General features: G+C 41.6%; 1 protein-coding gene across 2 annotated transcripts in view; it reads right to left on the reverse strand.

The window, feature by feature from the left end:
- The window catches only part of LOC111159951 (transmembrane 7 superfamily member 3), a 34,485-nt gene extending 25,704 nt beyond the window's left edge, over positions 1-8,781 (reverse strand). For both annotated transcript variants that reach the window (XM_022522661.1, XM_022522660.1), the window contains exon 1: positions 8,560-8,781. In XM_022522661.1, coding sequence (XP_022378369.1) covers positions 8,560-8,650 — 91 coding nt within the window. In that variant the 5' untranslated portion in view covers positions 8,651-8,781. The remainder of the gene's footprint in view (positions 1-8,559) is intronic.
- Between the last annotated feature and the right edge of the window lie 4,244 nt (positions 8,782-13,025).

Here is a 13,025-nt window from a genome sequence, read left to right on the forward strand (position 1 = left end):
TTCATATTTTTTTTTATAATTGATGATAGAAAAAAAAGTTACTGGTGGCTACAATTTAATTTCTGAAACTCCAGGGAAAATTTTAATTAGTGGCAACAATGACAAATGAAGATGGTATATTTCCTCCCAATTATGTAAGCAGAAACACGTTTTACCTTTTATGTAAAACTAAGCTCCAGGGGCACCTGAGTGGCTCAGTGGGTTAAGCCTCTGCTTTCAGCTTAGGTCATGATCTCAGAGTCCTGGGATTGAGCCCCGCATCGGGCTCTCTGCTCACCCGGGAGCCTGGTTCCTTGCTCTCTCTCTGCCTGCCTCTCTGCCTACTCGTGATCTCTGTCTGTCAAATAAATAAAATCTTAAAAAAAAAAAAAGAAAAAGAAAAAGAAAAACAAAACTAAGCTCCAGCCAGAACAGAGGTAAAAATATTAGGAAGAATTTAATAGACCCTGGACAGGGAAGTCCCTTTGTATAAAGGGAAACAAGAAAAACACTTCTACATTTTCCAGGCTTTCCCATCATCATGATTATTATATTAGGGAACCAAATTATACATAAAATTAAGTAAGTCTCATTAAGTGGCACTAAAAAAATTGCATGTATCATACTTTAATTTTGGTCCCATCTATCCTCAGTTTCCAAGTCTTAAAAATATCCACAAATTCTAGTCTGCCAAACTGAAAGCAGTATGTTTTTTTTCCTAGGAACTAACTGGTCCTTTAACTGTTCATCCTTTAACTGTTCAAAGCACTAAGCTCATTTTTTTATTTTTCACTGCCTTTTCTAGTTACATTCTCAGTCTTTTTTTTTTTTTTTTTCAGTTTTCTCCTCTTCTTCCCCATTTTCTCTATTTGACAAATATTTATGAAGTTCTTATGGACGAGCTGTTCTGCCTATTGGGTACTGTGATCAAAACTGGTTCAAATGAATTTGTGATGGCCAAGATTTCTATAATTCTCACTAATTTGCCTTTAAGTATATCTTAGAAACTGTTCAGATAATCTTGTATGTTTATCCCCCATTACAAAGACCTTGAATAAAAACTCTACCCAGGGCGCCTAGGTAGCTCAGTGGGTTAAAGCCTCTGCCTTCCGCTCAGGTCATGATCCCAGGGTCCTAGGATGGAGCCCCACATCAGGCTCCTTGCTCAGTGGGAAGCCTGCTTCTCCCTCTACCTGACACTCCCCTTGCTTGTGGGTGCGCTCTCTCTAATAAATAAAAACTCTTTAAATAAATAAAGCTATCAACTAGTTAAGTCTTGGTGTCAAGGTTTTCTTAATCTTCCCGTAACCTATCACACAGGGATGAAAGTAAATCACAACTCAGAAATACACGGAGAACCAAAACTTTCCGTGTTTCAAATGACAGTAGGAAGAAGAACCATAGAAATTAAAACACAGGGGCGCCTGGGTGGCTCAGTGGGTTAAAGCCTCTGCCTTCAGCTCAGGTCATGATCTCAGGGTCCTGGGATCGAGCCCCGAATCAGGCTCTCTACTCAGCAGCGAGCCTGCTTCCTCCTCTCTCTCTGCCTGCCTCTCTGCATACTTGTGATCTCTGTCAAATAAATAAATAAATCTTAAAAAAAAATTAAAACACATTATTAAACTGGTAACTTAAGGTAAGTATGGGTATTGAAAGTAGGTATCACTGCGAGTATATTTTAAGGGATTTTTCTTTTCCTTACACATTTCACAGTTTATCAAATTTCTATAATGATGGTGAGATGTTCTTACCAGAAACTGAAACTGCATAATTTGGAAAAATCCTCCATTCCTGACAGCACTCAAAACACAGATTCTACCTCAAGTCTTCATCTCAAATTTATTAAAATAAGAACACAGATAAAATAAGAACCTAGACAAAATGATGACACTCTCTCAACACTTCCATCACTTGTTTTCTTTTTCCCTTAAAATCGTAATATTTTTCCAGATAATACATAACCTTTATTACAGAAAGGTAAGAAATGCAGAGAAAATCAATACCCACAGCAAATATACTATGCAGAAATAATCACTATTAACAGTTTGGCATACATCTTTTAGGACTTTGGCAGATATAATAAATATTTCTACATACAATGGAAAAATATAAATCCATTTGGTATAGCCCATTTAATAGATCTTAGATATTTCTGCATATCAACATAGATAACTCTATCTCTACCATTTTACACGTTACATAATATTTCATTCTGTATGTAACCATATTTTTTCAACAAATTCCCTACTGATGAACATACAGGCTGTTACCATTCCAGCATAAAAATTAAGAAATAGTTCTTTCTGTAAAAGAGTCTACTAGAAAGCATACATACCTATCAGGCAGTAAAACCTATCTGAGGTTTTTTCCTGTGACAGTATAACAGATCACTTTTTCATCCTAAATGGTTCAACCACCTAAGAAGTCCTGCTCTCATTAAGAAAGTCAGAAATGAAAACAAGCAGTCCATATGAAAATATATAATGATTAGGATCAAAACATTAAGTTACAGTCTCTGCTTTTAAATTTAAGAAAAACACCTAGCTACAGCTTTCATTTATTACTTCCTGGATTTCCAGAAGCTATGGGAAAGATGACGCCTCACTAACCCTTTTTCCCCAATCAAATACCTGTAGCAGGAACCTGGAAGATACAAGATAATAAAAGAAATGGTATCCATGATTTGAAAACCTGATCACTTGACAAGATAAGTAGGGGTATTAAAAGCAGGTGCCGGGGCACCTGGGTGCCTCAATGAGTTAAAGCCTCTGCCTTCGGCTCAGGTCATGATCCCAGGGTTCTGGGATCAAGCCCCACATCGGGCTCTCTGCTCAGTGGGGAGCCTGCTTCCTCCTCTCTCTCTCTCTGCCTGCCTCTCTGCCTACTTGTGATCTGTCAAATAAATAAATAAAAATCTTTGAGAAAAAAAAAAAGCAGGTGCCTCTGGGGGCGTATTTTAAATGCTTTTTTTCCCCTTTTTCTTTGCACATTTCTTTATTTTTCAAATTTCCTACAGCACTCATAAGATGGCCTTATTGGAAGGAAATCTAATACAGTGGTTATCCTTTCTGGCTGTGCATTACAACCATCTGGAGGGGCTTCTTGAAAACTACTGCTGCCTGGGCCCCTGTCAAGACTGGTTAAATAAAAATCAAAGGGGTTAGGGTACAAGTGTCTGTTAAAAAACATTTATTGAACATACACACAGAGAAGTACATGAAGTTTACATGGTAGGTGAAGAAAGAGCATTCTACCATCTTAGAGGTCTTGTGGTCCCTTTCAATCACTAAGCCTTCCCTCCTGCCCAGAAATACCCTGATCCTAACTTTAACCACCACAGATGGGCTTTGCCTATTTCTGAACTTTAATTAAGGAGAATCACAAAGGATGAATTCTTTTGTGTCTAGCTTTTTAAAAATCAATAGTATACCTGTGAAATTAATCCAAGCTACTAAGTAATCATGACTTATTCATTTTCATTGTATACTTCGTAAAAGGAATATACCACAGTTTACTTATCTTTTCTTCTGTTAATCAACATTTGGATTACTTCTAATATGAAGTTATTATGAATAACTCCAAGCAATTTTTTGTATGTGTCTTTTGGTGCACATACGTACACATTTCTATTGGGTAGAACCCACGGGTAGCATCATCGGGTAATAGGGTACACTTACATTCTGCCTTAGTAGCTACTGCCAAACACTTACCCCACATGGTTTTGCCAATTTACACTCCTATCAACTTGTGGAAAAGTATTGTGGTTGCCCAAGTGTCTCACCAACACTTGGTATCATCAGTGTCTCTGTTGGATGCATAGTAGTATCTCACTGTGATTTCAATTTGCATTTCCCTAATCATTAAAGAGGTTAAGAACATCTTGTTTTGTTTATGAGCCATTTGGACACTCTCTTTGTAAAAGGGTCTGTGTTCAAGACTTTTGCCCACTTTAAAAATAGACTGTCCTGACTGAATTTTAGTTCTTTATACATCACTGATATGAGCATTCTGTCAGTGTATCTTCTACTATTCCGTTACCTCATCTTTCCACTCTTACTACCTTTAGATTAACAGAAATTTTAGTTTTAATGTAGACCAATTTCTTGAGTTTTTCTTTTATGCTTAGTCCTTTTTGTGTCATTCTAACCCAATCTTTGCCAACATATTCTAAGATTATGAAGACACATTCCCCATGTTAACTTCTAGACCTTTGTTTTACCTTTGACATTTAAGACTAAAATCAATATAAAGTTGATTTTTACATATGGTGTGAGGCAGAGGGTCAAGGTTCATGTTTCCATATGCATACTGAGTTGATATAATACCCTTTATTGAAAATGCCACCATTTCGCTACTACTCTGCAATTTCAGTTTTCACAAGTGACCACATGCGTTGGTCTGTTTCTAGGCTCTTAATTGTATTCCAATGGTCTATTTGTCTATCCTAACACCAATATTGCATTGGTGTCGATTTTGTCCCAAATTTGTTCTTTCTCTTCAAGACCATCTTGACTATTTTGGCCATTTTTCATCTCCATATATATTTTTGAAAGCAGCTTGTCAATTTCCACAAAATAAGCTGCCAGCAATCTGATTGGAATGGCAATGAATGTATTGAGGAAGAAAGGATATCCTTATAACATAAAATTTTCTAATTTATGAATCTGAGATATCCCTCTGCTTACTTAGTTTCTCAGTTTGTCTCAAGAATGGTATATGGTGGGGCGCCGGGGTGGCTCAGTGGGTTAAAGCCTCTGCCTTCGGCTCAGGTCATGATCTCGGGGTCCTGGGTCGAGTCCCGCATCGGGCTCTCTGCTCAGCAGGGAGGCTGCTTCCTCCTCTCTTCTCTCTCTCTGCCTGCCTCTCTGCCTACTTGTGATCTCTGTCAAATAAATAAAATCTTTAAAAAAAAATGGTATATGGTTTTTCCTGTAAAGATCTTTACATATTCCATTATAATTACCCCTAAATATTCTATGTTCCTTGATGCTAACAGAAATTCATTTTTTCTTTTACATTTCAATTTCTAATTGTCTCTTCACCAAACTGCTTTTTTTTTTTTTTTTTTAAAGATTTTATTTATTTATTTGACAGAGAGATCACAAGCAGGCAGAGAGAGAGGAGGAAGCAGGCTCCCCTAGAGAGCAGAGAGCCCGATGCGGGGCTCGAGCCCAGGACTCTGAGATCATAACCTGAGCCGAAGGCAGCGGCTTAACCCACTGAGCCACCCAGGCGCCCCACCAAACTGCCTTTTTAAAAAGTTCTCCAGGACAGGGTGCCTGCGTGGCTCAGTGGGTTGAGCCTCTGCCTTAGGCTAGGGTCTTGATCTCGGGGTCCTGGGATGAAGTCCCTCATCAGGCTCTCTGCTCAGCGTGCTTCCCCGCCCCGCCCCCGCCTCCCTCTCTCCTACTTGTGATCTCTCTCTGTGCATCAGATAAATAAATAAAATCTTAAAAAAAAAAATTTTTTAAAAAAAGTTCTCCAAGTTATTCTAATGTTCAGCCAGGTCTGAGAACTCCTAACATGATGTTTGATGAATTAGGAAAGGATAAATACATTTTTTCCCATTCTTAGTCATCTTTAACCTAACTTCTGCGTGAAAATCCTTCGGCAGTATTACCTTGGCAGTCTGTTAACCACTTCGCAATTTTAGAGAAGACTGAATATTCGCCAAACCAGCTGTGGCTACGCAGGGCTTTGTTATAGTTGACACCCTGGTGTCTAGTACAGTACCAATCACATAGTTGGCACACAGTAAATGTTTAGTGAAGGATGGTTGAATGTTATGACCTCAGGAAAGTAATTTACTTCCTCTGGGCCTCAGTTTCCCCATGGTGAAATGGAAGTCACGTACCTCATACATCATTTGGCTGCTGAAAGTATAAAATAAATAGGAGAAACAAATTTTAAACTGTCCAGTGCTACACAATAAAGTATCATTACGAACTTCCCTTAGCTTCCCAGCATTTCAGGGACTCATCTCCTTATTTAAAAAAGAAGTCAGGGATTCAATATGGCCCTACGAATAAACTAGTAGAAAGAAGGGGACTATACATGTCCAGCATGTCCATCATAAACATCAAAATGAGAAAGAGACTTCCAAGGAGCGACAGGGAAAAATACTAAAAATCAAGACTTTAACACTATAGTCTGGCAGAAAATGCATTTAATTTCTACTTATAAAAACAGACAACAGGGGCACCTGGGTGGCTCAGTCCGTTAAGCCTCTGCCTTCGGCTCAGGTCATGATCCCAGGGTCCTGGGATCAAGCCATGCATCAGACTCTCTGTTCAGCAGGGAGCCTACTTCCCCCTCTCTCTCTGCCTACTTATAATCTCTCTCTCTATCAAATAAATAAATAAAATCTTAAAAATAAAAATAAATAAAATAAAACAGACAAAAGCAAAAGAAGACATGTATCCAAACTATACCCTGAAGAAGTTAACAGGAACTTCTCCTCTAAGCCACCTGGAAAAGGATTCACTTTATGAGGCATAATTAGATCTTGTGACTTTGTGAATGGGAAGGAAAAAGACAGCACATCAAATGATACTGCAGGCAAATGGCTAACATGGAGACAGAGCACTCAGGCTGTGGCTCTCCTCTAAAAAACAATGGCTCTGCTTTTTCTGCCAAAGGTATTTTTTGCCATGTCACCCACAGCCTGGCACTCTCTTCTATTTTTCATACCCTTCCTCCATTCCCACCCAGAGTTATTTTTCCTTCTAATAATTTCTTTTTTTTTTTTAAAAAGAGCTGACCAGTACTAATCTTTTCCTTTTGTTTCTCAATCAGATCCTAAACTTGACTCTTTTAATTATCCAACTATTTGTTGTTGTTTTTTTTTTACTAAAATTTACTTGTTTGTGCTTTGACACAACCAAATTCTAGATCTGTGAAATCTTAGTCTTCATAATCCTCTTCAGATGAACTATTAAAAAAAACAGTTCGGATACTTAAGTTCGTAGGCATTCAACTGCCCCTCCCCATACCTCATTTATATCTTGTGAATTTTCATTACCCCTAAAAGCTGAAAGGAAACACAGAAATGTACACACTACCTTTTACATACTTTTAAAAGAGATCACTTGCAATGAACCACACGAATAGCCTGCTGCCTTAAACCGAGAACCAGCAATAACACAAATACTAGAAGGCCCACATGGCATTCTGCTCAACTCCAATTACTACTGTAATTCCATGTAAACTACTAGATATGAATGTAAAACAAGAATGGAAGATAATATTAAATACAAATGCACAGGCTCAGGTCATGATCAGGGTCGGGGGATTCAGCCCCACATCAGGCTCTGCAATCAGTGGGGAGTCTGCTTGGGATTCTCTCCTTCTCCCTCTGCCCCTCCCCACTTGCACTCAATCGCTCGCTCGAAAATAAATCTTTAAAAAATAAAATGGAGATAGCATCACCGTTACCTCTCTCATAAGGTTATGTTGAGGAATGAGAATTCACAGAATTAAGTGTAAAGCACCATACTAAGTAAAATATCTTTATTGGAGGCCAGCTTTGCTGAAGTGGAAGGACCATGAAAATTAAAACTACAGCAAGACACACATGAATTCAAATATCACCTGTGCCCCTCTTAACTGTTTACCTGTATAATGAACATCATCCTGGCCCCAGTTTCATCCTCTGCCTTACCATCCTCCTCTGAGGAGGATAATTATCTCATAAGGTTGTGAGGATTAATTAACAATACCAGGGAAAGCACCTGGCACTTCCTGTACACAGAGAAATGTCAGTGCCCTATCATTAACAAGGCTATTTTCTCTGCATAAATATAACTGCCCTTTTCAGCTCTGGCCTTAACTCCCGTGCAATGACTCTAAGATTCAGTTTGCACAAAAGCTTTTCTAAGATGAGCAATTAGGCACATAACCACATTATTCAGAAAATAAACTGGTTCAGAAGTGCAACTGCTCTCTTAAGCTCAAAATAAAACGAAGAATGTAATTGAGCTCACGGAAAAGCACATGATTATCATCAGCCTAGCACAATTACTGCTTTTTTATGGTTTATATGAACAAACCAGAGCTATCGCTAAAACGAATTCACCGAGCACATGACCTATACCATCCAAAGTCCCACTCTGGGTTCACTTTTCCTTTCAAACTCCGTAGAGCATACCCAATCTGAAAAGCATCTAGATTCTGGAGTGTAAAAACCCGCAGCAGCTTGGAGGAACATGATTAATAAAGCCCTTAAGTCTGCACCAAGCTTCACAGTCGAGTCTCAGATACACTACTTGAGAGCAAAGAGGTGTTTTCAGGAGTCAACTTAAACCTAAAAACACGTGGTTGCTCCCTAAGGGAGATTAAAAACGTGTCTGACCAGGAGAGTTACTTAACCCTTCCCATTCCCTCAGCCTAAAGTAGGTTGACGGTGAGGCCTCCTCGGCAATGGGAATCTCCTTCAGCAGGAAAGGACCCTGATCCACTCCCGCCGGTTCTGAATTCACCACCCGCCCAGCGAAATGCACAGATCCCGAGGTGGACTGCGAACCTGCAAGAAATGCAAAACCAACTTGAGAGGTTGCAGAACTGAGGCTCCCCTGCCCTTACCCTCGCTGGAATTCCCGACGGTCTCGGCTCCTCGGGCCACGCCGGGTTCGGACGCCAGCACCGCGAGGACCAGGAGCCTAAGGAGCCCCATGGCTGCCCGGGCGGGGCTCTGTCACCTCACCCGCGCTATCCCGGGGCGCTGACGCAGGGTCCCATCACTTGTCAGGCGCCCCCACCGCACACCTGCCGGCCCCCCAGGGCGGGCGTCCAAGGCTAGCTGCACGCCTGCGCCCCACTGGGAGGTTTCCTGTTCCGGCAGAAACCCCGCAACCCCACACCGCGCCTCTCCCCGCCCCCTTTACGTCACCGCCCGCGGGTTCCCCCCCAGCGCCGCGGGCTAAGGCGGAGGGGCGGGTCCGGCCGGCGCGCGTCTCCTCCCCGCGCCCAGCCGGCTTGCTGAGCGCCGCGCACCCTCGGGTCCTCGCCGCCCTGCGCTGCGGGGGGGCACAGGAGACCCCCCGGAAAGTTCTGTGGTGTAACCCGTACTTCTCAGTTTTGTATCTTTCTCGCTTACGAAAACCGCCGTTAGAGTAAAAAATAACTTTCTGTTGCGGCCTAACGTCTCCAGGCTCCTGTTCCCGGGCTTAACTGCCCTTCGCAAGAGGGAAAGACACGAATCCCGGACTCAAAGCCCACGATCAGTGGGTGGTTTCCCTTCGCTGCTCAGGCCGATGTTAGTACGAAAATGAGGGGCGGGTCGTGTTTCTGTAGTGGTGAGCTCCAATTTTAAAAATCAAGTTTCATTTTCTCTGAGCGAAATATCCTCGAAGACTTTAGACCTTGACCCCAGCTTTCTCAAACTTTACACCTGAGAGCTGTTTAAAGGACAGCAGTCCGTATGACAGACGGCTCGTGAGCGCATTGTGGAATTAGATATGTAGACTCAGTTATTTGGGGGAAGATTGCTCTGTTTTCTTTTGCCTGTCTTTAAACTTTTCATTTAGGTACTTTAATGAGCAACTATCTTGAAAAAGACACATTCGGTAATTCCACTATTAAACTAAAACCAATAGCAATCACCGTAATCTGAACCGGCACAATTCTTTTCCTGTTTTCCCTCTACTGTCTCCCACATGTCCTCATTCCTGTAACTCTCAGTAGATGAAATCCCAGGATGATGGTAATAAGGGTAACATTTGAATCAATGGGTAGATTTATTTTATCTACCATTCAGTTACCTACCATTGATGATAACTGAATCATCAAATGAGTTAATCTGATGACTGATTGACTGCACCCTATTGGGGAGGCAGTATTAGAACTCTATCTCACCCTAGCAAAATGAAATTCCAAAGTATTCGTTAAAACCATAAGAGAATTAGAAGAAATACGTGTTTCTTATTTTTTAGGACTTTATTTGTTTGAGAGAGAGAGAGAGCAAACACGAGTAGGGGTAGGGGCAGAGAAAGCCGATCAACCAGACTCCCAGCTGAGCTGGGAGCCAGAGGTGGGGAGGATCCCAGGATGGCAAGACAGGACCTGAGCCAAGTCAGATGCTTAATAACCGACTGAAGCACCCAGGCGACCTGAAATAAATGCTTTTATTTTTTTTTTAAAGATTTTATTTATTTATTTGACAGATAGAGATCACAGGTAGGCAGCGAGGCAGGCAGAGAGAGAGAGAGGAGGAAGCAGGTTCCCCGCTGAGCAGAGAGCCCGATGTGGGGCTCGATCCCAGGACCCTGGGATCATGACCTGAGCCGAAGGCAGAGGCTTTAACCCACTGAGCCACCCAGGCGCCCCTGAAATAAATGCTTTTAAACAAAACAAAACTTCATCTCAAAGTTTAAGGAACCTCCTTTTAAAAGAGTTCATTTAAGCAAAAATCTATTTGAATCTGGAAGCACCAAGCAGGAAGTGGTTAGAAGCATTCAGGGAGGAAATTTCTCAGCAAAAAAACAAAGGAGGAAACCATAAAGGAAAAGATTGATAGATTTAGCTACTTAAAAATTTAAATTCTATGAAAGTCAAAAAACTCCAACAGCAATAAGAAAAGTCAAGGGGCACCTGTGAGGCCCAGTCCTGCAGGTGAATGACTATTGGTTTCAGCTCCAGCCGCGATCTCAGGGTGATGAGATTCACCCTGCCTCAGGTTCTGGACTCAGCCCAGAGTCTGCTTAACATTCTCTCCCCTTGTGCACCTCCTGCTCATGCTCTTTCTCTCTAAAATAAATAAATAAATCTAAAAAAAAAAAGAAGAAGAAGGAAAAATAAAAGCCAAGTTAATGACCAAAAAGAAAGAAAGAAAGAAAGAGGGGCACCTGGGTGGCTCAGTGGGTTAAAGCCTCTGCCTTCGGCTCAGGTCATGGTCCCAGTGTCCTGGGATCGAGCCCCACATCGGGCTCTCTGCTCTGCAGGGAGCCTGCTTCCACCTCTCTCTCTATCTGTCTGCCTCTCTGCCTACTTGTGATCTCTGTCTGTCAAATAAATAAATAAAATCTTTAAAAAAAAAAAAAAGAAAGAAAGAAAGAAAGAAAAGAAATACAAATGGCCAATAAAAGAAAAACATTCAGGGCGCCTGGGTGGCTCAGTGGGTTAAGCCGCTGCCTTCGGCTCAGGTCATGATCTCAGGGTCCTGGGATCGAGTCCCGCATCGGGCTCTCTGCTCAGCAGGGAGCCTGCTTCCCTCTCTCTCTCTCTCTCTCTGCCTGCCTCTCTGTCTACTTGTGATCTCTCTCTGTCAAATAAATAAATAAATAATCTTTAAAAAAAAAAGAAAAAAACATTCAAACTCATTAGTAACAAAAACAACAAAAATCAAATTAAGACAATGAGGGGGTGCCTGCATGGCTCAGTCAGTTAAGCTTCCGGCTCTTGATTTCAGCTCAGGTCATGATCTCAGAGTCATGAGATGGAGCCCTGCCTTAGGCTGGGCATTCAGCCTGGAGTCTGTTTGAGATTTTCTCTCCCTCTGCCTCTACCCTCCCCCCACATGCACATGTGCACTCTCTCTCAAAATAAATAAATTGAAAACAAAAATCTTTTTTTTTTTTATTTGACAGAGAGAGAGATATCACAAGTAGGCAGAGAGGCAGGCAGAGAGAGAGAGGAGGAAGCAGGCTCCCTGCGGAGCAGAGAGCCCGACGCGGGGCTCGATCCCAGGACCCTGGGATCATGACCTGAGCCAAAGGCAGAGGCTTAACCCACTGAGCCACCCAGGAGCTCCAATCTTTATTTCTTTTAAGATTTTATTTATTTATTTGACAGAGAGAGAGAGAGAAAGAGCACAAGCAGTGGGAGTGGCAGGCAAAGGCAGAGGGAGAATCAGGCTCCCCGGAGAGTAGAGAGCCCAAGGTGGGACTGGATCCCAGGACTCTGGGATCATGACCTGAGCCAAAGGCAGATGCCTAACCGACTGAGCTCCCCAGGCACCCCCAAAACAAAAATCTTAAAAAAAAATTAAGACCTAAGTTGTAAATATTTTAGAAGAATATCCAGTGTGGGTACAAGAGCTGAGAAGCAGACATTCTAGGAACCTTTGGAAATGTAAATTGACAAGTTTAATAACATAATCTGCACAAAAATCTTACAAATATTCATACCTTTGGTACTATAATTCCACTTTGAGATTTAAGTACATATATATGTACAAACATTACATACCTGTGTAAAATTAGTGCACAAAACTAACGAGTATTAAAGATTTTGTTTATTTATTTATTTGAATGAGCGCATAAGCGGTGTGAGGAGCAGAGGGAAAGGGACAAGCAGACTCCACACTGAGCACAGAGCCCCACGTGGGGCCCAGTCCCACAATCCTGAGATCACAACCTGAGCCAAAATCAAGAGTAGGACACTTACCTGACTGAGACACCCAGTGGCCCCTTCATCAAGGTGTTAGAGCAACAAAACCCAGTCTAAATGCCCAGCAATAAGGAATTGATTAAATAACCCATGATGCATCTGTATAGTAGAATACTGTGTAGCCCTTCTCAAACCGTGTTTTAGAAAGCAACTCATTGTGAAGTGTTTATGAAAAGGCAAGTTAAAAAGCGATGAATATACCCAGTATGAACTTTATCTTGTTTTCATTTTAGTCATGTTTATATACATAGAAAAGTTGAAAAAATAAAATGTTTTAAAGAGTTATCTCTGGGTGATTGGATTAAGAATGATTATTTTTTAACTTTTTAAATAATTAGCTTCCGTGCAGGGCTTGAACTCATGGCCCTGAGATCCAAAACATGAGCTGAGGGCTCCTGAGTGGCTCAGTTGGTTAAGCGACTACCTTCAGGTCAAGTCATGATCCCGGTGTCCTGGGATCCAGTCCCAAATTGGGCTCCCTGCTCAGCGGGGAGTCTACTTCTCCTTCTGATCCTTTCCCCTCTCATGTTCTCTCTCACTTATTCTCTCAAATTAAACAAAACAAAACAAAACAAAACAACACTGAGATGAGTTTGAGTCAGATGCTTAACTGACTGAGCCATCCAGGTGCCCCAAGAATGATTTTCATTCCACGTTTCTGC

Source organism: Enhydra lutris, unplaced genomic scaffold (genome assembly GCF_002288905.1).
Source record: "Enhydra lutris kenyoni isolate GAN:26980312 unplaced genomic scaffold, ASM228890v2 scaffoldscaffold72, whole genome shotgun sequence".
Classification (NCBI taxonomy): Eukaryota; Metazoa; Chordata; class Mammalia; order Carnivora; family Mustelidae; genus Enhydra; species Enhydra lutris.